Genomic DNA, 27891 nt, shown 5'->3' on the forward strand with positions numbered 1-27891 from the left:
ATACTTGCACTGAAGATGCTGCTTAGATGTGAGAACTGTCCAGTACTGACAGGCTATATAGACTGCATCTACACTCTCTGGAACTTAGAAGAATGAGAAGTGGTCACATAGAAGCATACAGGGTTTTGATGGGACTTGTTAGAGTAACTCCAGAAAGTTGATCACCACCCCTGACTAGAGAATCAAGAACACTGGGACACAGTCTCAGAATAAAGGGTCAATCATTGAGGACTGAAAGTTGGAGAAAATTCTTCAAAGGGTTGTGAAATCTTTGGAACTTCCAAATACTGAGTACATTTAAGGCAGAGTTAGACAGCTTTTGCTCTTTTAACGAATCGAGAAATAGGTGTTGCGAAGTCATGTTGAGGTTGTACAGGACAATGCTGAGGCCTCTTCTGGAATACTGTGTCCAGTTCTGCCTGCCCAGTTATGGGAAGAATAATATTAAGCTGGAGAGGGTTCATAAGAGATTTACCAGGATGTTGCCAGGTATCGAAGGTCTGAATTATAAATAAAGACTGAGTTTTTTCACTGGAGCGTAGGATGTTGAGAGATAACCTTATAGAAGTTTGTAAAGTAATGAGAGTTATCGATGATCTTAATGGTAGTTGTCATTTCCTTAGGAGGGGGATTTCAAGACTAGGGGTTAGATTTTTAAAGGTGAGAGGAGTGGGATTTGAAAAAAGACATGAGAGGCAAATTTTTTTTTTACACAGAAGGTGCTGCATGTGTAGAATGAACTTCCTGAGGAAGTGATGGATATGTGTACAATTATAATGTATATACATAAAAAGGAAAGATTTGTAGGGATATGGGCCAGGAGCAGGCAGGTGGGATGAGTTTAGTTTGGGATTATGTTCAGCATGGACTGGTTGTAACGAAGAGTTTATTTCTCTGTGGTCATACTGATTAATAGAGAAGGCTAGAGGGTCAGTATGGTCTACTCTGCCCCATTTACCATGGTCTCAAACTGCATTCAAGTGAGTTCCCTTTAGTAGCAAACATGTTCCATGTAGCACTTTTTCCATTAATTTCTGAACTTCCTTTTAAGTACAAGTAGTTTTGCTTTTACAGTGAGCACTTATTTTTTCGAAAGCTATGTAGCACTTGGATGTGTTAACATGACCTTTTGTTTTATAGTCTATTGCATTAATCATTGACGAATGACTCATTCACATAGCAAAAGCTTTGAATATGTATTAACAACTTGACAGACCATCCATGTTTCAACAGCACAGTTATTTTTAGAACTTGTCCAATGTCAGTCATGAAACAACTTTCTTAGCATTTAAGCATTACCCATTGTCAATATATTCTGTCTCTTGTAAAATATTTCACAGTACTTACTGACATTACAGCCTGGTGCCTTTTGAACATCAACGCACTGTGGCATGGGATAGCCATTCACAGTTCTGTGCACAGCAAGTTCCCAATTCTAGCCCTTTCCCAATTCTAATCCCTACAGTGTGGGAGCAGGACATTCAGCCTATTAAGTTCACACTGACCTTCCGAAAAGCATCCCACCCAAACCCATCCTATATCTCTAACCCTGCATTTCCCAGGACTAACCCATCTATCCTGCACATCGTTGGACACCATGGGCAATTAAGCATTGCTGATCCAACTGACCTGCACATCTTTGGACTGTGGGAGGAAACCAGAGTACTCGGAGAAAGCCCATACAGATATGGGGAGAATGTGAAACCCTACACAGACAAACAGTCGCTGAAGGCTGAAATTGAACCTGTGTCTCTGGCACTGTGAGGCAGCAGTGCTAACCACTGAGAAACTGTGCCGCCACAGGAAAATCAGGAAGGAGTATGTACTGAATTAAGCTTGACTGCTCTATGCATACCTTTCAAGGCTGGTTACATAAGAGAATCAGCAGAAAGTCAGGAACAGATCACTTACAGAATTTCACAACTGAGATATGTTGGGTGACACTGGAGGCTTTAAACATCTGTATATAGCTTTGTATTGCTGTGAGTTGATGTACACTTATTTCTTATGAGAGTACCATTTATCAAAAACAAAAACAAGTAAGTAGCCGATAATACTAATAACTGTGGCTGTATCTAATGGCACGTTATAGGATCAGAGCATTAGTAAGAGGAAACGTATAGCTAGAATTCCAGGATAATTATTGTCATTGGTCTATCTTTGAATGATTACAAAAATATGAAGCACTAGGTTATGGGGCAGATTCTTGACCTGGAAGTCAGAATGGGTAGCGAGCAACTTTAGCTCATCACTCAGCACACAACAGCACCTCAGGACATGACCCATGGGCACCAACATGGCACTTCTCATACAAGTATCCAATAATTGATAACCCCTCAGGATCCTCATGGCACATCTCCTATCCACTTGCTGGATACTTAGGAAATGCACACCTGTAGTCAGGGTGTTCTGGCAATGAGTATTGAAAGGCTGTTGCAAAGTTACAGGGACAGCCAGCTAATTCATGGATTGCACTAGGCTGCAATACTGGGCTGCTCACTTGCTCTCAGCACTCGCTCTTTTAATGCTTACCTCGCAGCACCCAGGTCTGTCTTTGCCTTGCCTCACTCTCCCTATTAGCATAGTCTATCAACCAGACAAAATGGCAAACATTGGATTTTCCTGGGTGTTTTGGTGACAAATGCATCCATTTCACCCTCCACCAATCTTTTTATAGCCCTTTAGGAAGCACTCACTCCCATGAAAAGCTTGAGTGTCATTTTGACATCAGTATACATCCCACCTACAGAGCTCTTGTGAGACAGTGGGACTGGAGTTTTGAAGGACTGTGCTTGAAGGTCTGGGTTCAAGTCCCACTAGCCCTAGACATGACATGCCAAAACAGGCTGTTTAAAAATATCGACAGTTCAACTATTAAAACATGCTCCTGTGCTGAGGGGTAGACTGCGGGATAAATCTAAGAGCTGATATAGTATACTCCCTGGCACATCAAAACTGCCACATTCTTTTATATTGCTTCTAAAATTGGCAGCATTAGCATCAATCATGCCCAATAGCTGTTCCAATGCTATCAGAAACAAAAAGGAGTTCAGCTACAGAGGAATGAAACAAGAAGCAATCAGAACAATAATCAGGAATATAATTTGCTCATCCCTGATGATATACTATTCAGATTTTCAATTATCTCTTCCTTTAATGTGTGATGATGTTGAAGCTGTAGCTTTATTTTGTCCTGTTTTGTTTTGAAGAGAGGTTGTAAGGAGAGGTTTCAAGCAGTCTACCAAAACCACTGGAGTAAACAGCTTGTGAGGTCTTGGTTTTTTTTTTAAAAGTTGGAACAATAAAAGCAGTCTGGATGGGTGTGGCTAGCACTCACAGATGAGGATTTCTCAGTTTGTTTTAGTTTTTAGGTTCAGCTTTAAGTAGTTGCTGTTGTGGGCTTCAAATTCTTGGTTATAGCTAGGTTTCTTTTTATTGCTGGGTTGCCTGTGAGACAAATCTGAACCTGCCTTTTTGCCAAAGAGTGTGTTTAATGGATGTTACTATATCGGAACAGTTAATTAGTAGTAGTTCTATATCTATTATTCTGTTACATTTTCTAATAGAGTTAATTTTCTTTCTTTGGATGTATTCCAACTATAGCGTTTAAATAAAATATGCTTTGCTTAATGTCGAACAGTTTGACCACTGAAATTGCATCCAGAACATGGCACATTGCATTTGTCTTTAAAAATAAGAAAATTTGAGGGTCCAGGCTATCTTCTTAAAATATTTTGAGGGGATCTAGTCTGGTCCATAACAAATGTGAAATTGTAAGATTCCACTGTATAATGTACTTCACAGATTCTACAGTAACATTTATGAAAAATCATGAAGATAAGTTCAAAAACCTAACTTGAGCCTTTGACCTCTCTTATTTCTGAACAGTTTACTAAAATTGTAAAATTGTTGAATCAACTTGAGAGGTAGTCAATAAAAACACAAGTTTTCAGCAAATAACTTGTAGGTCTGAGGAGGTTGAACAATTCATCAACTTCACCAATACATTCCACCCCAACCTTAAATCCATCGTTAAGGATGAAATTTCTGAATTCTTGGAAGTGCAGGCTTGGATTAGAACAAGTCAGCATGGAATTAGTAAGGGGAGGTAGTGCTGACAAACCTGTTAGAATTCTTTGAAGAAGTCACAAGTAGGTGAGACCAGGGAAACCCAGTGGATGTTATTTACCTAGACTTCCAAAAGACCTTTGATAAAGGTGCCCCGCGGGAGGCTGCTGAGTAAGGTGAGGGCCCGTGGTGTTCGAGGTGAGCTACTGGCATGGTTTGAAGATTGGCTGTCTGACAGGAAGCAGAGAGTTTGGATAAAAGGTTCTTTTTCAGAATGGTAGCTAGTAACAAGTGGTGTCCCGCAGGGTTCAGTGTTAGGTCCATAGCTGTTCACTTTATATATTAATGATCTGGATGAAGCGACTGGGGGCATTCTGGCAAAGTTTGCCGATGATACGAAGTTAGGCAGACAGACAGTTAGTACTGAAAAGCTGGGGAGGCTGCAGAAAGATGTAGACAGTTTGGGAGCGTAATCCAGAAAATGGCTGATGAAATTCAACGTGAGCAAATGAGAGGTCTTGCACTTCGGCAAAAAGAATATAGGCATGGACTATTTTCTAATCAGTGAGAAAATTCATAAAGCTAAAATACAAAAGGGATCTGGGAGTAGTGTCCAGAATTCTCTAAAGGTTGTCTTGCAGGTTGAGTCCGTGGTTAAGAAAGCAAATGTAATGTTGTCATTTATCTCAAGAAGTTTGGAATATAAAAGCAGCGATGTGCTCCTGAGATTTCATAAAGCTCTAGTTAGGCCTCGTTTAGAATACTGTATCCAGTTTTGGGCCCCACAACCCAGGAAGGACATACTGGCACTGGAGCGTGTCCAGCGGAGACTCACACGGATGATCCCTGGAATGGTAGGGCTAACATACGATGAATGGTTGAGGATCCTGGGATTGTATTCATTAGAGTTTAGAAAGTTGTGGGAGATCTAATAGAAACTGACAAGAAAATGCATGGCTTGGAAAGGGTGGATGCTGGGAATTTGTTTCCGTTAATAGGGGAGACTAGGATCCGTGGACACAGCCTTAAAATTAGAGGGGATCAATTTAAAATGGAAATGAGGAGACATTTCTTCAGCCAGAGAGTGGTGGGCCTGTGGAATTCATTGCCATGGAGCGCAGTTGAGGCCGGGACGTTAAATGTCTTCAAGGCAGAAATTGATAAATTCTTCACCTCGCAAGGAATTAAGGACTACGGGGAGAGTGCAGGTAAGTGGAGTTGAAATACCCATTCAGTCAAGATTGAATGGTGGAGTGGACTCGATGGGCAGAATGGCCTTATTTCTACTCCTACATCTTTTGCTCTGAATTCACCTGGACAATCTCGGTCACATCCCTCCCTTTCCTGAACCTCTCCATCTCCATCAACGGTGACCGACTCAACACTGACATTTTCTACAAACCCACCGACTCCCACAGCTACCTGGATTACACCTCCTCCCAGCCTGTCAAAATGCTATCCCTTATTCTCAATTCTCAATTCCTCTGCCTCCGTCGCATCAGGAGGACCAGTTCCATCACAGATGGTCTCCTTCTTTAAACACTGCAATTTCCCCTCCCATGTGGTTGATGATGCCCTCCAGCGCATCTCATCCACTTCCTGCACCTCTGCTTTTGAACGCTACCCCTCCAACTGCAACAAGGACAGAACCACCCCCCCCCCCCCGTCCTCACCTTACACCCCACTAATCTCTGGATAAACCGCATCATCCGCTGCCATTTCCGCCACCTACAAACAGACTCCACTACCTGAGATATATTTCCCTCCCCACCCCTATCTGCTTTCCATAAAGACTGTTCCCTCTGCGACTACCTCAAAAGGTCCACGTTCCCCTAACAACCCAGCCTTCCCCCCTGGCACCTTCCCCTGCCACTGCACCTACGCCCACACCTCCCCCTCACTACCATCCTAGGCTGCGAAAGGTGCCTTCCACATCCAAAGTTTCACCTACACTTCCACACATGTCATTTACTGTATCCGCTGCTCCCGATGCGGTCTCGTCTATATTGGGGAGATAGGATATCAAATCCCATAGCGCGTCAGAGAACATCTCTGGGACTCCCACATCAACCAACCCCACCGTCCCGTGGCCGCACAATTTAACTCCCCTTCCCACTCTGCCGAGGACATGCAGGTCATGGGTCTCCTCCATGACCACTTCCTTACCACCCAACGCCGGGAGAAAGAACGCCTCATCTTCCGCCTCGGGACCCTCCAACCCCATGGTATCAATGTAGATTTCACCAGCTTCCACATTTCCCCTCCCCCCCACCTTATCCCAGTTCCAACCTTCCAGCTGAGCTATACTGTCATGACCTGTCCATCTTCCTTCCCACCTATCTGCTCCACCCTCCTCTCCAACCTACCACCTTTACCCCACCTCCATCCACCTACTACACTCTCAGCTACCTTCCCCCCCCCCCCCCCGCCAGCCTCACCCCCCCTCCCATTTATCTCTCCACCCGAGGCTCCCATCTTCATTCCTGATTTTGCCCGAAATGTTGGTTCTCCTTCTTCTCCTGCCTGAGCTGCTGCGTTTTTCCAGCACCACACTCTCGACTCTAATCTGCAATCCTTACTTTCTCCTGGGTTGTTCACCAAACCACCATAGTTGCATTCCAGTGAATCTTTGCTTAATATAAATCATGGGGCCTATGGGAAAAGTAGGGTTGGGGCAGATCAGCAAAAAATATTACTCATGATCGTTGACAAATCATCCAAAAATCTAACACAAAGTGTAGCACAGCCTAAATTAAGGTTGAAATCATACTTATTAACAAAACAAAAATAAATTTAACACAGTACACAGTACAATGCAAAAAAAAAGCAGCTCTCTGTCCAGTACCTCTCACAGAAAGCTGCCCTTTTGGCAGTTGACATTGGCGCAAGCGCAGAACGGCTCTAAGACCTACACTGATGTCACACACGCATGAACACCGACACATGCGCAGAACGGCAAGAACACTGAAGCAAGTGCAGAACGTGTGGAGATTTCGGCGCACACATCAGTGCATGTGCAGAATGAAGCACGGGAACCGTTCCCACCTGGAATCACGCTATTGCCAACGGAGATAAGCATTCTCCAAACTACCGTCCCCTAAATCTTCAGCAACATTATCGTCAAATCGCACTGCAGAAACGCACGTTATCTACTAGCAGAATTGCTAGTATAAACAAAGATAGTGGGCAATTTGTTAATATGACTTTTACCAATCCACATCTAAATATTGCTGCCCAACATTACAAATGAAGAAAACTTTAAATTTTTGTGTGAAAAAATTAATTTTGACCAAGAAATCTATATTCGACTTTTTACACTGACAATTCTCATTGAACTTGCCAACATTATGACAACATTGTAAAAGAATGTGAAGGCTCCACTTTATTTTGTTGATGCCCTTGTAATATCTACTGGACAAAAGAGATCAAGTCATTGTTTACAGTTGAATCATTGCCAGACATTCTTCGACAATTTTTTTAAAACTAGAAAATGCTTTCAAATTGTTGGTATTGATGCTATGTTTATAAAGCATAGTTCATGAAATCACAGAGCCGGAAGATCACCTTTGGATCATCAGCACAATACCCCCTACCCCGAATATCCTTAGGTCAACAGCACAGAAATTTCACTACACTACAATTGCATGCCTTACTTGGAAAGTAAGGGTGCTACTCTAAAATGTCAGATGATTCCAAGAGTCAAAACTTAAAAAGTAATGAGATGAGGTTCACAGAATCAAATGTGTTTCCAACAGAGGAAAGAAAATTTAAAAGGGTCATAAGAAGAATTTTATCCTCAAAGTAGTGGGTTTCTGGCATAAATCTCAGTCAAAGTAATTAGTGTTGTTTTAATCTAGAAAAGAACTCAATGGGGAGACAGAACAAAAGTAGTTTTAGTTTTGGATGGTTTCAGTAACCAGTACATCGGCCACATGCCCATGTTCAAGAGATGACAGTGCAGAGCTGAGTAACCACATTTTTGAATCAGTAAGTAACGAGTAGGAGATGTATATATCAGGCATGTGGTCTTAATATTCATTCTCACAGTAGGTATATGTACTATAATTTTCTTGTGTATTTAATAATAACATCATAAGATGAAATCATAGAGTGTGAATTTTCTTTGTTGTGTTTACTTTACTTCCTTGGTTACTGCTAAAATTCTATGCAACATGGAAGAAAATGCTGGAATTCAGCACCATGGAAACACTAACAGCATTCATTAGAACTTTCATCTTCAGCAGGCCCATAAGGCAAGTTGTCTGAGCAAATGAGATCAGCAGCCTGTCATACTTCTCACTCACTTATCTTTACTAATAGTGGAGTGGAGACGGGAGATGTCATTGCATTCCAGGACAGCAGAAGAATGTAAACCCAATGAATAATGCACAACAGTAACAGGGCATATCCCTATGAATAGCCAGCAGCATCCAATCACATTTTGGGAACAGAATCAGTCGCAAGTGTCAATGTCCCCAGCAATCTGACAACACTGGAAAACTCAAAAGAATAAAAGTCTAGAAGCTAACTGATTTCACGCTGGAAATTGTAACTTTGCTGAAAGAGAAAGACAGAAAGGTATCACACCAAGTGGTGCTGAATTAAAGCATAGTGAGCTCTGATGAAAAGTCATTCAGCCTCAAAACATTAGCTGGCTCTCTCTCCATTGGTGCTGCCTGACCCGCTGAGATTTGCAGTATTTTCTGTTTTCAGTACAGCTTCGAGTACCTGCAGTAATTTGCTCCTCTAAAGCATCTTCGTTCAGGTGAAAACTGTGGGTAATTACCGATATTGTTGAACAACACTGTGCTATACGATGAACCAAATAATCTCTTTCTATGTTGCACAAGTTCAGGGTTATGAAGGTTAGAAGGACAAGTATAAACAAAGATAGTTAAATAATTTACACAATATTATGGACAGAACAATGAACCTTGTAATCGAATATTGATTTCATAGAACCTTTGCTCAATTACCATCACTGAAAAGGGACACGCAATATAGCATTTTATGTTTGTAGACAGTTCACTTAAGGCCAGCAGATCCATTCAGCAATTTGAATAAATTAGGTGCAATCCATGACATTACAGTTGGAAATGGCTTATTGGAAGGAAAGACCTGTGCCTTGTTCCTAAATATTCTGAAAACAGAAAGAGGATTGTTTGATCGTGAGTCAACCCTCACCATAGCAACAAGGTAGTTGTCAAAGCTAGTTCGTACTTTCTACTTACTTGTTGGTCCTGTAGTTTCATTCCAACTACTCGGAAGGTATTATTAGAGGTGTTGTGATAGATGTTGACTCTGCTGAACCCTTGTTGTCCAGGTTTGGCTGGGACCCACTTTTTGCTTGAATCATCATAGACCATAACCGAGGCCCGCGCTTGGCAGATGCTCTGTTCACTGAAAAAGAAGGTGGCAATTAGCCATTTAAGGAAATAGCCCTCATACAAATGACAATATACAAGAGCACAAATCCAGGAATGGAGCCTAAGTACATTTCAATATAAGCTGTAAAAGATGACAACTGTAATGCCACTGTTTGGCTGTGATAAGAGAACGAATAGGCTTTACCATGAAGTATTTGGAATGGTCAGTAAATCAGTCAAATGTCAGAATATTTCCCTGCTTCTTTAAGAAGATCATTCCCCCTGTCAAATGGGTTTGTTTAAAAGGGCTTTTTAAGCAAATATTTCAAGAACAGAATGCATTATGTTTCTGCCTAGTCAATGACCTTATCATCACATCAGGACGAAATGAAGCATGCACATTAATAATCAACAGTTTATGAACAAAATATCATCTTTCCTGGCTTGCGTCAACATCAATTAATACGCATTCTTTCACTTTATTTCACAACACCATAGCATTAAAATCAATTCTTTGTTGAACTGCATTAAGTTGCTGCTATATCTTTAATCAGAAACAATACACACCATGAAAGTCACTGTCTTGAATCTTCTAAGGGTCTAAAGCAAGCTCTGTGAGCAAACTGGATGATAATAGTTCTTGCCATGAAAGTCAGAGGCGGTACCTGGTGACTTTAGTTTGCCACTTGCTCCAAAGAACCTCCATGCTGGACACAAAGCACTGACAGTTCAGAGCATGGACATGGGCACTGGACACCTGCACCCACATCCATGGGTATTAGCATCTGATTGGGCTACTCTCTAAGAACCCTCATGGTACATCTGTACCTCAATGCTGCACTTCGGGTAAGGACATTTCACACTCAGGGACATGTACCCAGCCCATGCACTTGACCAGGTTGCATCTCTAGGTCATTTACTTGCTCGATTAGCACTCATTCACTACGAGCCTACCTTGATACTCATAGCACTTCTGTCTTGTCTTGCTTTTTGCACCCGCTGTGAAATTCAGCAAAATTGACACTTAGCTCAAAAAAGCATAAGATTATTCTATTTCTATTATTAATGACTTCACTGCAAGCCAATTTATCCATTTTTCAAGTCAAAGTGTAGACATTTTATTATGTTCACCTATACAACGTTCCCAATGCAGAACTGCACACAAAAGAGATGTAGAGGCTGAAAATCTGCATTGAAGCTATGCAGCCCTGCTGGGAACAACATAATAAATTTCCACGTGTATACCTCGCTGGCTTTATCTGGCTGTGACAGGTGGTTTTGTGCTCAACTCAAGTTCTTTGGTCAGGAAGTCAGCCTCTGTGTAACATATGAAACCACCCCTTGCATTCAAATTTGAACATAGACCCATCAGAATTTAGAATTCGAGTGACCATGAACCTAGAACCAATCATTGAACTTAGATTCCTGAACTGATATAAAGAAAACGGTATTTCACCACTTAGGGAAACGTCACAACCTACACAGAGACTTAAAAACTTAATATTTGGAACTGCAGTGTTGAATGCCTCAATATCTACATAATACATTGGAATATTGGTGACAAATTTGCATAATAATCAGAAAAGAATTCATGCTTGTGAGTTCCAAACTAGGAGTTTGCCTCTATAACTGGACAGTAGTGGGAAAATATTTAACAGAATACACTAAAGTTAGTTTTTGATATATTGGCTTTCGATCTTCAAACAAAGAACTTGAGTCGGGCTCCAATCCCTATTAGAAAAGGTATGTGTTGTGGGAAGACCTAGTATCAAAAATGAAAGGATGATTTGGCCAGAGAAGAAGAGAATTTACTATGCACTTCATAAACCCTCTTTGGACAATCCAAAGCACTTTCGATAAAATTTGTATCTTTTGAGAATCACTGTTAGATGTAAGGGATAGATATTAGCCATGATCTCTGGAGAACTCCTTACTATTACTCAGCATCTGCTTTAGTTCATCAAAACTAAAGCAGCCAGATGAAGTTTCTGTGAAATGCCTCATTAAAAGCATGGAAGCTAACAATGCAGCACTCATGCAGGACATGTTCTTTTATTCAACCAATATCGGATGCTTGAGAACTGGACAGCAGCTTGAACCCACAACTTTCTGGCTTAGAGGTAAGATGCATCAACTCAGACAAGCTCCAAATAGAAATAGAATAACTCTTTAATTACCTTAAAATTAGGAACAAATATTATTGCAGAATTGTAAAATTTTCTATTTTAGGATTCAGAAGGCATAGGAGTTGCACTTAACACACTTTTATCAAATCACCAGAGAATAGAGTTTCAATGGTATAAAAGTGAATAGCTGAAATAGTCTGTACTACAGATACCAAAGATAACACCATATCTTGCTCGATCAGCTGTTTCTGAACAGCTTTCACCAGACAATCGTGGGAAAGAGTTTCAAAGCTGTGCCTGCAAATGTTGGAAATTAGCAGACAGTCAATTTAAATGAAGTAGTCAGGAAATAATACCATAGAATCAGCAAATTGTGAAACCAGAATAAACATGATTAACAAAAATAGCTTGACCTTTCCATCAGACAAAGTTCTGTTTGTGATTTAAATGAGAAACATTTAACAATGAAAACAATATTCACATCAAAACATGAAGAAAACATTAAGAAAAGCAAAAGCGTTTTCTTTACAGTGCTATCAATGTCACTGTGGTTCTTTTCCTGTCCCCTCCCTCATTAAAGTTTTTTTATATGGTTAATGTTCAAAGATGTAGAAGATAATGCCGAGCTTCAAATGCTTTTTTGACTGATTTTACATTCATCTAAATAATTAATGCCATAAGTTATGTCTAAGATGGAGTTCCTCTACATTTTCAGAAAATTTGTACATTGAGGTCAGGATGTTCACATTCTTATATATTTTTACATATCCAGAATAATACATTAGCACCTTCTTTGTGTCTATGATGCCTGGAAATGATTCCTTTCCACATGCTATTAACTGATTCTAAAGTAAGTATTTTAGTGATACAGCTGGCTGAAAATTCCCTCCTGCTTCTTCCATACCTTTCCTGTGCCTCACTTCCTCAATGTCCCATATTCATTCATCCCATAATCCCATGCTAAGCAAAACCTCTACTTTCCTGCTAGATGGCTCTTCCGTTTCCGTACTCCTATGCTTGCTCATCAAACATTTAATATGGACAGAATGCATGAGTCCTATAATTACATTGGGAACTTTTGAGATGTTCATGAAAATGTCAGTGTAAACAAACAGGTATTTGAAAGCTACTTAATTTAAACACTTCTGAGGAGCTCATGAAACTGTCAATCTAAAGAGAGATCACAGTCCCCTTAGTAGCTTTACAAATAACTCCCATTATGTTGAATCCCCTTAATATGGACTAGAGCTCAGATAGGCATTCATCATATGATTCAATTCCACACATGGGTCATCAAAACCTCTAAGGATGACTATATTAAAGCCCTTGAACAAATGGCTATCTATTTCTTTGCTTTCCCTTCATTTCAAGGGATAAACAAATGGCTGACTTGTTGAATAAAGAACTCAGCCATCTGTTCCACTACTTCAAAGACTGAAGAGAAGGCTAAGCTGTCAATCAATGAAAAGATGAAAGCACAAGGATTAATTGACAATGTAAAATCTGAACATCGATATTGTTCAATGCAGAAAAGCACTTTATCCACTGTATAAACTAACTTATGTTTCTTTCCACAATCACAATGCTGATCAATTTAACAGTTACTTATTTTTTCCAAACAAAATCTTATCATTGATCCTTGAATTAAAATTATACTTCACTCATCATACAGCAATACCTTATGAAATAGGAAGTTAGCAAAACTTTTAAATTTACCTGCCGAAGGATTCCAGATACCAAATCAAGCTGGTCCAATGGTTTCCCATACCTCTGAGTTGACATGAACTACTCCTTCAGGAGCTGTCCCAACTCTGTGAAAACTGAGGGGATGTCTGAAATCACAGCTCCACAATGAAGCCTCCATTACAAGAATTACTGTACATGGGCGTGGGGCTCCCACTCCTCACTTTAGATACCAGAGATAGGGTTAGAAATCCCAGAATCAGGAGTCACACTTCTTCCCACCAACCAAATCAGGTCACTGGGATGACAAAATCTGGCCCATTCATTTCTAATTAAGTTATATATTTAGCAGTTCCAGAGACAGCTAAGGATCAAAAGGAAATGTACAGCTGAACTGCACACTGAGAATAAGGTTCTGAAAGGTTATTTAAGATTTTCCATTTCCATTCTTATACAACAGTGCATTATATAGGGTGGATCAAAGACAGTGACTGGTAGTACCCAACTTTTCTTTGAAGTGTATCAGATCCCTTGTCTCTGTCGCACTGACCATCAAGACCTGGGCTTTGGAATGTATAAGACACTGATATCTCAATATGGTCAGATAGTATAAAAGGGCATGTGAGACTGTTCAGAAACTATACAGAAGGCTCATTAAAGACTTGATAGCATTTATACGAGGGGGCTTTCAGAAGTTGTGAAATGCATCATACCTGAATTTCAAGCAATCTTGTTTTCGCAACAGATGATGTCTGACTTGCTGATCCTCATTAGAGTTAGAGTTTGTTTTAGATTTCTACCATCTGTAGCAGCTTGCCTTTTATAAAAAACAGTTCTGTTCATTTGACAGAATCACCTTAATGCTTCAATTACATAATTTTAAGAGTACTACGTATCATGTATTGCAATTTTTCTTCTAGTTTCTCTTCTCCTTACCACAATTTTTAATAATTAATTTCATAGGAAGCCAGCTGCCTTCACTTTCAACATGGCTCAGGTTAGTCACCCAGCACTATATTTGTGACCCCAATTTATTATCATCTCAGAGTGGTTGAGTATTTCAAGAACTGAAAGTCTCTATAAAATGCAAGAATCTAACCACACTACTTATCTGAAGCATTAAAGCATTAAGTTCATTAACATAAGACACCACAGCAACAACTAATACAGAACTGTGAATTGCACACAAAGGTGGGGAAATTCCACTTAGAAACTTATAATGACTGCTCCTTTCATATAACTGATATCTCAAGATGCTTTACAGGAAGATTGGTGAACAGTTGGCCAGAGCTTGCACTGAAATTAATAGAGGAGATGAAAAGCAATGGAGTTGGTTGTGATGATGCATTTGAGGGTGGAGAAAGATGCAGCGAGGTAGAGTAAACTGTAGTTCCATTATTTTTCTTTTCAGTATTAATCATTCTTAAATCATTCCTTTATTAATCTTACTGCCGCTAGATGTTTGAAGTTGATGGCCTGAATCTTCTGAGCAGCAATAATCATGTCAGATTTCGGTTCTGTTCTTAGCTTTTTGAGTGCCCCGGTGCTCTGCATTTCTGACCGGGTCTTCAGTTACAGGCCTGTTCAGAAATCCGGAGTGTTATTCCATCAAATATCATCCTTGTACTTCTGGATCATCAGGGAAAGACAGGGCAAGCGGCATTAGTGAAAACACTGGAGAATTTTGGGACATTTAATCAGCTTTTCAGTGTGTTACTGAATGGATAGGCAGGATCATACCTCACTCTCTGAGTGCAGTGATCTGGTTTGAATGGTAGATACAATGAGAAAACCTGCTTAGCCTCATGGAGAGAATCGCTAAATCAAAATTGGCCCAACTCGCACTTCGGACAAAAAAAATAGTAATTTTTTGTCCAATGTGGCTGACAGAAGGGTTACTATGTGCGTCTGTATTGGTAGGATGATAGCTAGTTAGGGTAGCAGCTGTTTAGGTTATAGATAGGTAAAGTGTTAGGAGGTTGATTGGTTGATAGGTTGGTAGCCTAACAGGCGGACAGGGTAGCAGTTGGGCAAGGTGGTATATCGGTTAGTAGGATGGTGGGATAGCAGCTGTGTTGGATGGCAGATGGGTAGTGGCAGTTGGATAAATGTACATAAAGAAACAATACAGCATAGCAACAAGACCCACCAAGCCTGCGCCAATTCTCAATCCTTATTCAGACCTACAACTCATTGCCCATGTGATTGATAATCCCTCTGGTCACCTCATGTTCACGTGTCTATCAAGATATGCCTTAAATGTTGCTAACTTGCCTGCTTCCACCACCATCATGGGCAATGTGTTCCAGGCACTCACCATCCTCTACGTGAAAAGATAACTTCTCCCTTCCTCCCTAAACTTTTCCCTCTCACCTTGAACCTGTGCCCTTCTGCAGTTGACCTTTCCACCCTGGAAAAAAGCTTCTGACCCCACACTTTCTATGCCTCGCATAATTTTGTAGACCTCCATCAAGTCGCCCCTCAGCCTCCCTCTTTCCAGTGAAAACAATCCAAGTTGATCCAACCTCATCTCATACTGAAAACTCTCTAGACCAGGCATCATCCTGGTAAACCTCTACACTCTCCCTAAAGCATTCACGTCCTTCTGGTAGTATGGCAACCAGAACTGCACTACTCCAACTGTGGCATAACTAAGGTTTTTTCTGATTGTAACATAACTTGCCAGCTATTACATTTGATGCCCTAAGTGATGAAGCCAAGCATGCTGTATGCCTTCTTGCCCACCTTATCCACCTGTGTTGTCACTTTCAGGGATCTGTGGACCTGTACTCCCAGATACCTCTATGTCAATGCTCCGAAGGGTTCAGCCATTTCTTGTATAATTCACACCTGAATTTGATTTTCCAAAGTGCACCACCTCACATTAGGTAGCATATTAGTAATTGATTTGGATTGGGAAAGAATTTCAAAGACAGGCAGACAATTGGGATGTAGGAGGGTCAGGCTAGAGTTAGGGTTTCAGAGGGAATGGGAGACTTAGGGGTGACTCAATGAAGTAGTATGTAGGGTGGGGACAGCTAGGCATTATAGGAGAGGTTGTGAAGGCAAGAAGTCAAGGACGCAAGTTAGGAATTTAGAGGATACGGGTGGTTTAGTGGGAGGTCAGTGATTTTGGAGGAACCAGGATTAGGGGAGGATTCAAGTGATGTTAAGAAGGTCAGTTGGACAGTCACCCAGTGGACTTGAATTTTCTCATTCAAGACTTCCTGGGGAACTATCCAGAAACATACTGGATATCAGAACGGCCCAAAGCATCTGACTCTATCTCAGAAGTGGAGACTTTGTCAGAGGGTCTGGGGAGCAGGGGAATTCCCTTTTGAAACTTTCAACATCCTGGTTAATTCTCACTTAGTCAATGCGCAGATCTTCCGAGGGATCTTGATGCATATACTTGACCAAGGGTCCATTCTATCACTAGACAGAGATTGGAGGATCTGAAGAATCAATGTTATGGTTCATGAACTGTTTGAAATACTGAGTGATGGTTGGGAGCAAAGACCATTCATATGAGCCTGCCATGTGTTTCAATTCGCATTTCTAAAATGCATCTTCTAGGCATTAGGCAGTACCTGACTTTAAGTATGCCAGCTTCTTGCAGTCAAGATCAAGACAACAGAATTAACTGCTTATAAATGTCTTAATGGTCTATAAATCAGTAGTTAACAACTAAGTTGTAAACTTATCGTTATATCCTAGTGAAAAAAGGATCTTGTGGTGTTGTGGTAATGGTTCCTACTTCTGGGCCAGAAAGCCCAATCTGCATCACTGGTTTGTCATACCACGTCTGAAATGGTTAATTAAAATACCAAAACTGGTGAAACAGGAATGAAGAAATTGACATGAACATATGGCCAAACGTGGTCTTGAACTTGACAATTCGTTTTACAAAACAAAGTTCTTGTTAAATGCCAGAAACCTATATTTATAGTTACCTTTACATCATAGAATATCCCAAAGGAGCATTCACCAAGCCACATAAGGAGAAATTTGGTCAGATGACCAAGAGCTTTGTCAAAGTTTTAAAGGATAACGATAAGGTTGGGTTAAAGAGGTCAGCGGTTCAAACAGTGTGTTTCCCAGACCTTAACACAATCTGTGTTCAAATAAAGTTCTATCCATTATATTTATCAGATTGCAATGCCTCCTTTTAAGCAAAACAAGGGAAAAATTGTAGTTTTCCCCAAAATTAATAACTTGTTATTGAAACTGCACTCATGCGTGCATTCTGAAACCAACCTTGTTGGCTCATTGAGATTTTGTAATTTACACAGCAAATTGGGCAGTTCAATTTTTTTTGTTTCTGAATAACTTTCAGGTTTCTTGCATCCCTGCAGCATGTATAACCAAAATATATCTAAAATGCAAACTGTAATATTTAAATGCTGCCTACGATTGTTATATTTTTGAGCAATTTTCTCTGGATACTGTTTTATTTTAGAAAGTAATTCCCTCCCCAAGTTTGCTAATGATTTATCATGTACATCTCATCAAGCAGCCCAAAAACCAAAGAAATACAGTTTTTGAGATAACTAATTTCATACTTAACTTAAGACGAACATGTGGTCAGATAGAAGTTGTTTAGAACGTGCCAATTTATTTTACAAGCAAGCAATAACTTATTGCTTTATTTTTCTATTTTTGTATGTAAGATTTTGTACCTACATACCTTTGTGTCTAAGATGGTGTCGGGAATGGCCACTTTGTACACGTTTCATTGTACTCCTGAACCTTGGAGTTCAGTACACGTGATAATAAAACCTAAATCTAAAAAGTTTCATGATTTTCATGATTCACTGTATTCAAGTCTAAACAGATGCATAGAAAATAAGAGTATTTCAACAATGTCTATAAATAACTGAATTTATTTTACTGTTGACTACACAAAACAAGTGTAAGTCCAATTAGGTTTGGATTCACCATTTCTGTACAAATTTTGATAGTAACGTACAGGACAGGCTTGTGTGTTGATATATTGGGAAACAAATGCACGCATTCACTATGTACCTTTATAGTTTTCAAAGTCATGTGAATTATTAAGGATGCAATTCAGTAGTAGATAATTATACTTACACTTTAAAGCAGACTGATCATCTCAACTGTAATGTTATAGCTGCACCACACAATGTTAGGCCTGACACTTCATTTGTACTGGTTTTGGAATATTTAAACAGCACTCTAATCTGTATTATTTAAAATGAAGAGCTAAAATCAGATACTCTCAGGTACAAACCAGGCAACTTATTACATCCTCTGGATGTCCAAGGAACCTTTTAGTTGAAATGTTACAGTTACGTATGGCACTCAATTTTCATACAGTAAGAGCCTACAAAAAAAAGTAAATAAATGACCAGAAGGTTTGTTTTTTTTTGTGGTGTTAGTTGAGGAGGAAGGTTGCCCCAGGATATCAGGATAATTCCATAGCCTTGATCTCAACTCCCCTCAGCTGATATTGGATAATTAAAATGAAGCCAGGTACTTATATACTTCTTTCCACAGCTCATCCTGACGTACTGAAATATTAACTCACAGATATGATCCTATTACATTTGCAGATCCATATCCAACTCAATATCCATATCCAACCTGGGCCTGAGCAGGGAGCAACAATGACTTCTCTGACAGTCTGTTAATGAGGCACTGAGGCATTCCCAGGGTCTCTCCTAAATGTTTTCTAACCATAATGGTACAATATGGACCGTGAAATAATTTTGAAAATATTTTTTGATGTTTTAATCTGGTTGGATTAGTTCCAAGAACCTAAACTGTGGCTGAAATCTTTGGAGTACTACAGTAACGATATGTCCCATGTTGATGTCCAGAAGATGGACAATCTATCATTTTTCCTTCTGGAGTATGTACTCTGATTTGCAGAGTTTAATTTAAAATATAATCCTTATTCAGGTGCAAGACTGATTTAAACTTTGTGGCCTAGCAATTGGTCCATATTTTTAGGGAGGTTTTCAAACTAAGGATCCAACGTGGTGGGAATTTCCCAGTGTTGGTAATTGACCCCAAACCTCTGGGGAGGAAAGAAATGTGTCACTTATCCACACTGCAAACAAATGTTAAACACCCTGCCAATGGAAATGGCAGGTCAAACAGCTGTTAAAAGTCTTTTTTCCAAGAACCTTTGACCTCTCCACACATGAAAAGGAAATGAGCTGTGCGCCCCTGCTCCATTGTAAGTGCAATCTGTCTAAATTTCTAGATGTGTATCTTATAAGGTCATGGATATACTTTCAGTGATAATGGATTGACAATACACTAAAGCTCTTTCCAGTTTCTGCAAAGGGATATGGACACATCCAGATTGAGAGAGTAGGAAAAGGCAAGCTCTTTGAAAACAAAACCTTTATATAATATTGCTTTTTCATGGTTTCACTGAGTTATAATTTGTTTCAGATCTACAGCCAGTGAAAAGTCTGTTCAGTAACAAGAAGTGATCAAGCCTAATATGTCACATACATTCGCAAATTAATACCAGACACTGTTACCTCAGGGAGCTGCTTTTCTATTGTCAAGTGACCATTATGTTTGTAAATCTACAACGACAAATGAAGCCATGGGAGCAGATTTTTCAATCAGCAGCAGCCAATGGCACTAGTTTTAATGAATAAGCTAAAAATAACTTTAACCAAAATGTTCTAACAAGGTAACCATTTCCTGAGTGCTTGCAGAGCAGATTAGTCACTGTTCCTATAGCCTTGGATGGAGGTGGTAGACAGGCATGCTTTTACAGTCTGCACGTGGTCTCTGAATTGTCATTCTCATTATAACTTCTACACAAAATTTCATCTTTCTGCTCATTCATGTCTGTGATAACTTTCATCAGCAGTTCTTTTCGGAGGACATTTAGGTCACAGATTCTTTTCCATTCTCAGTCATGTCAGTTCTTGTGCAGTTATCTGGTCTATCTTTCATATGTAAATACATTCAGTATAAAACTGTCAATATTGCTTTGGACATATTCTGTAGTTATAATATTTGCATAGGTTTAGATCACAAATACAATAGAGAATTAATGATAAAGGAGCTAGCAATAGCTTAAATTTGCCTGCCAGGGAAATGAGTGTTTAATGCACAGCTTTTAAATAATAACATGCAATTTCGCTCAGGGCCTGCGTTAACTAAGATGGAGCATGTTTGACTTTTTTTTATTCATATGTGGGATGTGGGCTTCTCTGGTTGGGCTAATATTTATTGCACATTCCTAATTGCCCTAAAGTGAGCTACTTTCTTGAACTAATGTTGTCTTTGGGGTGAATGAACAAATCGCTGTCATGGTGTAGTTAGGGAAACAGTTTCAGGATTTTGACCCAACACCAGTCAGGAAGCTCTGTGACCTGGAGGGGCACTTGCACATGGTGGAATTTCCATGCATCTGATTCCCTGGTCCTTTTTGCTGGTAGACATTCCAGGTTTAGAAGGCGCTGTTGAAACAGCCTTGGTTAGTAACTGAAGTGTATCTTCCAAATGGTGCCATGGTACATTGGTGGTGAAGGGAGTGAATTTTGAAAGTAGGATACCAATTAAGTGGGCTGTTTTCTTGTGCATAGTGAGAAGCTCCTTGAGTGTTGATGGAACTGCACCCATTCACACATCTGGAGGCAATACATCATGCACCTTGGAGATTGTGGACAGGCTTTAGAGAGACAGAAGGTGAGTTATTCATCTCAGAACTCCCAAGCTCTGACCTGTTCTTGTAGCCACAGTATTCAGTTCAGTTTCTGGTTAATGATATCCTGATAGTGGGGGCTTTCAGTGATGGTAATATCATTGAAGATCAAGGGCAAGGGTTAGCTTCTCTCGTTACAGATTGTTTTTGCCTGGCAATTTTGAGACATGCATGTTACTTGCTACCATCAGCCCAAACCTGGATTTTGTCCAGAATTTGCTGCATATGGACACAGACTGCTTCAGAGGACAAATGAATATATTGAACATTGTGCAATCATCAGTGACCACCCTCACTTCTCACCTTATGATAGAGGTAAGATCATTGATGATGTGATTGGGCCCAAGACATTCCTATGAGAAACACATGCAGGGATGTTTTAGAGCGGAGTGAATGCCATCCAACAAGTTCCATAACCTTTACAGTATCCAGTGCTTTCAGTTGCTTGCTGATATCCTATGCAGCGAGTCAAGTTAGTGAAGTCTGACACTTGTGATGCTGGAGGAGCCCAAGATGAATCATCCTCTCAGCACACCAAGGTGAAGATGGTTGCATTGTGTAATTGCTACCTATCAATGGTAACAATGATTGGCAGCAATTTGAAACATGATGATACATTAACACCTTAAAAAATGGATGCAAACATCTTTGCAAAGCGAGAAAGAAGTAAGCAGCAGCTGCTCAATGGTTAGCTATTGCTGTAGAGGATCAATGCACAACTGTAATCATGTGCTCTTTCATCTACATCCTGTTTCTATTTACCTTCTGTTTTATTAGCAAACGGATTATGTTATGCAAAACAAAAGTTCTATTGTTCATCTGGTGACAGAATCAATCATTAGCACAGTTGACACCTGATACTACCTTAATCAACTGGCTTGAACTCTGGTGTCTTTGTTAGTGATGTAACTAGGAATAATTTTGCAGTACATTTGTTCAGCACTGCTCCCGTTCAATAGTATATGGTACTAATGATGTGGCCAACTGTTCTATAAGAGAATGAGGCTGTTCAAAGATCAGAACAGACTCAACAACACAGCCAAATCCAGGCATGTTCTGTACAGACCCTTTAAAAATTAATGATTTTTTTCTAACATAATGTTACTTATTCAAAACTTGTGAGCAGAAGTTCTATATTTACAGATGTGTGAATTGTCAGCTCATTAAAAGAGAGAATCCACTGGCACTCAATGTAATTACTTTGGTATCAATGCTAGGCCAGCGTTAACTTCCAATTTCACTGTAGTGTCAAGTTTGGCATTCAGAAAAGATTGCTTAGAGCAGACTTATTAAATTAGCCAGTCCTTTCCTGGGAACATAACTTTAATGTAATGGATTCCAGTTGAGTCAGAAATCGATATAATCAACATTACTTCTCAGAATTATAAATAAGAAATAATTTGTTGTGATTTTTAAATAGCAATACTTTGTATTAATGCCACTTACCCTGCACTGTGACTTCTTTAGCCTTACTGCCATAAATATTGCTAGATTGACTTATTAGATCCTTTTTCACAGTACAGATTAAAACATTCCCAGAGCACTACTGCAGACCCACTTGCTTCAGAGGTGTCTTATAACACATCTGAACAGGTTCATCATAAATATCGACAAAGACTTAAGGGGCTCTTATGTTGCAGTGGTAGTGTCCTTATCTCTAAGTCAGAAAGCCCAGGTTCAAGTTCAACCCAGCTGTTCCAGAGGCAATTAATAACATGGCCAAACAAGTTGATTAAAAAGGTTTCCAAATTGCTTTTAACACCAACCATAAACTACTTCAATATTATTTATAAACTACAAACAAAATATCATGATTAAAGGAAATCTGAAATAGAAACAGAAAAAAAAATGGAAATATTCTGGCAGCATCTATGGAGAAAAAAAAAACAGAGCTAAGGGACTGACCATTGTGATAGGAGTGTTAGTTCCACCCTCTTGCATAAAGATCAGGCCATGCCTGCCTCTGCATGGCCATTTAACTGGCTTGAGGCATGTCCTTAAGAGGTGTCGGAGATGACTATTTCTACAGGGCAAGGCAGTGCGTGGTTGAACCTTGCAGGTTGCCATCAAAGGTGTCCATCAGAGAGGCATCACTCCTAACCCAGCACAACGGCTCACAGGTAAAATCCTAGCTGCAGGCAGAGGTCCTTAAATGGGTATTAATTGCTTCAAGGGTGATCAGGCACCCTGACATCTCCCGTTCTGCTGATGAAATTGGAACAGAGGTGGGTGGATGCTTGTAAGCACTGGGAATGACACTGCTGTGATGGTGTCTAATTTTATTGCCCCCTCTCATCTGCCCTTGTCCTACTCAGTTTCAAGCAAGCCATGACATCAGAATGATCTCCCCTTTTTCTCTATAAGTTTATTTGATCTGTACTTACTTTTAGTTTTTGCATCTGTATTTTAGCTATACTGATAGCTTTCTTACTCAAGAATTTTCAGCAATAGTTTGTAATCAACTAAATTTTTAACTGTTTAACATGAAATCTTTGCTGCTAGCTAGTCTCTATTTGGAAATACACCTGGTTGTGACACCTAACTATTCAAATGGATAATGTAAGGCAATATTGCCACATGATGTTACATCTCCAAGGTGATAGAGGGATGTGACGCAAGTCTAGAAATTCTTCAGCAACTAAATCCCAGTGGCTGGTAAAACTGTTCCTCAATACCATTGAATTTGGATGCATTTCAAAAGTATGGTAACGGATGTATTTCCATACTCAAATTAGGCACGGTGACCTTGAAACTACAGGACAATATCACTCTTGTACATGATTTGTAAATTCCTGGAACCAATCATCTTCTGCAGAAACAGTCCTCTTGTAAGTCAGTAATTCACGCAGAACAACTGGACTTTTGGTCCTTCTTGAATGTCCTTTAAGGAAGGAAAATGCCATACCTATCTGGTCTGGGCTGACAAATGGCACAAGATCCACAGTAATGTAATTGATTTTTAACATTGAGCCACTCAGTTCCAGAGCAATTAGGGATGGACCACAAATGCTGCGATTGCAGGTGATGCCTACATCCTCGGACAGAATATTGAAAAAAACTAATCTAACAGCAATTGTTGTGATCTGTTTTGTCCTTGCAATGCAACGATATCAGATACAGATGGAATACAGGGAGAACTAGCCATTTGGATACAGAATTGGCTCAAAAGGTAGAAGACAGGGGGTGGTGGTTTCATGGGTACAATCGATATCAACAAGGCATACATTTATGAACCATCTGTCCCTCACATCACAAGATTCTTGATTGTGTAGCTTTCCACCGTTGCTTTTCAAGTGCCCAATCAATAATACACCAGTTTGTGGTCTTAGCATCTTCAAGATACTCTCATAGCTTTCCAGATGTAATATAATTTTAGCCAGTATTATGAGGGGCATAGATAGGATAAATAGACAAAGTCTTTTGCCTGGGATCGGGGAGTCCAGGACTAGAGGGCATAGGTTTAGAGTGAGAGGGGAAAGATATAAAAGAGACCTAAGGGGCAACTTTTTCACGCAGAGGGTGGTACGTGTATGGAATGAGCTGCCAGAGGACGTGGTGGAGTCTGGTACAATTGCAACATTTTAAGAGGCATTTGGATGGGTATATGAATAGGAAAGGTTTGGAGGGATATGGGCCGGGTGCTGGCAGGTGGGACTAAATTGGGTTGGGATATCTGGTCAGCATGGACGGGTTGGACCAAAGGGTCTGTTTTCATGCTGTACATCTCTATGACTCTATGATTGTTTTTCAGACTGGAGGCCAGTGACCAGTGGAGTGCCACAAGGATCGGTGCTGGATCCACTACTTTTTGTCATTTATATAAATGATTTGGATGTGAGCATAAGAGGTATAGTTAGTAAGTTTGTAGATGATACCAAAATTGGAGGTGTAGTGGACAGTGAAGAAAGTTACCTCGGATTACAGTGGGGTCTTGATCAGATGACCAATAGGCTGAGGTGTGGCAGATGGAGTTTAATCTAGATAAATGGGAGGTGCTACATTTTGGGAAAGTAAATCTTAGCAACACTTACACACTTAATGGTAAGGTCCTAGGGAGTGTTGCTGAACAAAGAGACCTTGGAGTGCAGGTTCGTAGCTCCCTGGAAGTACAGTTGCAGATAGATGGGATAGTGAAGGAGGTATTTGGTATGCGTTCCTTTATTGGTCAGAGTGCTGAGTACAGGAGTTGGGAGGTCATGTTGCGGCTGTACAGAACATTGGTAGGCCACTGTTGGAATATTGTGTGCAATTCTGGTCTCCTTCCTATCTGAAGGATGTTGTGAAACCTGAAAAGATTCATAAAAGATTTACAAGGTGTTGCCAGGTTTGGAGGATTTGAGCTATAGGGAGAGGTTGAACAGGCTGGGGCTGTTTTCCTTGGAGCGTCAGAGGCTGAGGGGTGACCTTTTAGAGGTTTATAAAATCAAGAGGGGCATAGATAGGGTAAGTAGACAAAGTCTTTTCTCTGGGGTGGGGAAGTCCAGAACTAGAGGGCATAGGTTTAGGGTGAGAGGGGGAAAAGGTATAAAAGAGACCTAAGGGGCAACATTTTCATGCAGAGGAAGCTGGTATAATTGCAACATTTAAGAGGCATCTGGATGGATATATGAATAGGAAGGGTTTGGAGAGATATGGGCTGGGACCTGGGAGGGGGGACTAGACTGGGTTGGGTATCTGGTCGGCATAGACGAGTTAGACTGAAGGGTCTGTTTCCATGACTTTATGACTTTATGACCTGAAGAAATCCAAGATAAGCACAGCTTTACCAAGTCTTACAAAATCCTGAGGGATGATGTGTGTGGAAGGACAGACACTGAAGCTCACAAACACCATTCCTCCTATGGTGATGCTAGGTAATAGATGGTTGTATGTCCACTTGACTGACAAAGCCAATTTGCTTCCATTCCTTCACAATACATTCTCATAAAGCTCAAAGCTTACACCATTGTACTTCATTACCTACCCAAATGTATGCCATCAATACTGGTATTCTACTTGCATATTTAGATGATTCTGTCCTTAAGCAACACTGAATCGACAATGAACAGCTAAACATCTTGGAGCACCCTTTATCAAACTAAAAGCACAAGTCAAAGCTCCGAACTAACAAGTTACTGAAAAAGAATTGATGGAGAAAACCAACTGGTCTGGCAGCATCTGTGGACAGAAGGTTAATGCTTTGGGTCCAGTGACCCTTCTCAATGAAGAAATGGAAGAGTTAAAACTCTCCAGTGTACAACTGTTCTCATCCAGAACAAGCCACAACATGTATAATGACTTGATGTATGGTTTACAAATATTAAGAAAGCTTTGTGATGATGCTATCCTATTGCACAATTGCTATTGCAGTGATTTGTCTTCCTTGTCTGCCAGTGAAAGGATGGATGCTGCTGAAATTTTCATAAGGAATAAGGAAGAGAAAGCTATTTTAGAGATCTTCAAAACACAGACCTTAGAAGCTGAAAATCTCCTAATCTTTTAATACAAATATATTTTCTTGATGTATTAAATCCTATCCTATTTTCAAGCAGAAATTAAACCTAGTCACCTGTTTCATTAAAATGAAAACTGCACAGGAGCTATTATAGGAAAATGCATGATCTGCAAGGTAAAAGCAGCCTTGTTGTCTCAACTTTTAATCTACAATTGAAGTGTACAGAGCTTTTTATTTGTTAGTATTACTCTATGTTGAGAAATTGGTTATTCAGTTTTCACTCCTTACCATTACAAAATTAATAATTGGCTCTATACCATTTCAGTATAAAAATGTAGCCCGATAGTCCAGTGCAGAACTGAGGAAGTACTGGAATGCTTTAGAAGAGATCTTAAACTGACAATCCTCTCCGCTCTCTCAGTTGGGATTAAAAGATCTTATGGTACTATTTCAAAAAGAAGCAGAGGAGCTCTCCCTGGTACACTGACCAATATTTATCAATCATCAATGTAACCAAGTTAAACTGCTTGGCTATTACTGTTTATATTGGAACTTGCTGTGTATAAAGTGTTTCCTATGTTAAAATGTCTGCGTCAAAAATATTCCATTGTCTGTAAAGTTCTTTGTAACATCCTAAGGTTGTGGATATTGCCATATATATAAAATTGCAGATGATTTCTTCTTTCATGACTGGTTTAGATTAAGCGAATACTGGAGGAAGTGGGTCTTGCTAATTTTGTATTTTTACAGATATGATTGTACTAAATAAACAGCCTCATGTAATAATGTCACAATGGAAATTTCATGCAAGCGAGAGACAGAGACCGTCAGTTCAGTGTCAAACTACAATGTTGGGGCAGAGCACAGGAAGTTTTATTCTGCTTCTGACTAAAGCTATACTTGAATTGGAGCTGCACCTCCTGAAACCGTAAAAAATGTTTTATTAACCAAGACATTAGTGATCAGAAAACCTCACCACAATGAGTGAAACTTTGTTTTTAACATTCTGGTTATAAAAACAGCCTAACTTATTTTTGGCAAGTTCTGAATTTTTAAAAAATGTGAGTAAAGCTGAATGAGTTTTTCATGATAATTCCTTTTTATTCTTCCCTGAAATATGTGCATCACTGGCAAAGCCAATATTTGTGCCAAATTGCCGTCAACAAAGGGGTGGTGAAGCACCTTCCTTCATCACCATAACAATCTGATGCAGCCACATTTACCATGCTTTTAGGAGAGGAGATCCAGAATTTTGATCCAGCAATGTTAATGGAATTAGTGATATCGCTCCAAGTCAGGCTGCTGTGTAGTTTGGAGGGGAACATGCAGGTGCTGATGGTCCCATGTACCCGATTCTCTTGTTCATCCCAAGATTGTGTATATTACTATATATATACAAAATTGCAAATTCTTTCTTCTTTCATAACTGGTTTAGATTAAGGGAGTACTGAAATTTTGAAGGTGCAGTCAAAGAAGCCTTGATGAATTGTTCCAGTACATCTTGTAGACAGTACACAC

The 27891-nt window shown here is 39.9% G+C and overlaps 1 protein-coding gene across 5 annotated transcripts in view; it reads right to left on the bottom strand.

The window, feature by feature from the left end:
- Positions 1 to 27891, bottom strand: part of LOC140476240 (ena/VASP-like protein) — a 266243-nt gene that overhangs the window by 99230 nt on the left and 139122 nt on the right. For 4 of the 5 annotated variants that reach the window (XM_072568522.1, XM_072568523.1, XM_072568521.1 and 1 more), the window contains exon 2: positions 9300 to 9468. In XM_072568522.1, the coding sequence (XP_072424623.1) occupies positions 9300 to 9468 (169 nt within the window). Of the gene's footprint in view, positions 1 to 6913; positions 6952 to 9299; positions 9469 to 27891 lie in introns of those variants that run through there. The other variant, XM_072568524.1, reaches the window with a different exon arrangement.

This window comes from Chiloscyllium punctatum, chromosome 4 (genome assembly GCF_047496795.1).
Source record: "Chiloscyllium punctatum isolate Juve2018m chromosome 4, sChiPun1.3, whole genome shotgun sequence".
Lineage (NCBI taxonomy): Eukaryota > Metazoa > Chordata > Chondrichthyes > Orectolobiformes > Hemiscylliidae > Chiloscyllium > Chiloscyllium punctatum.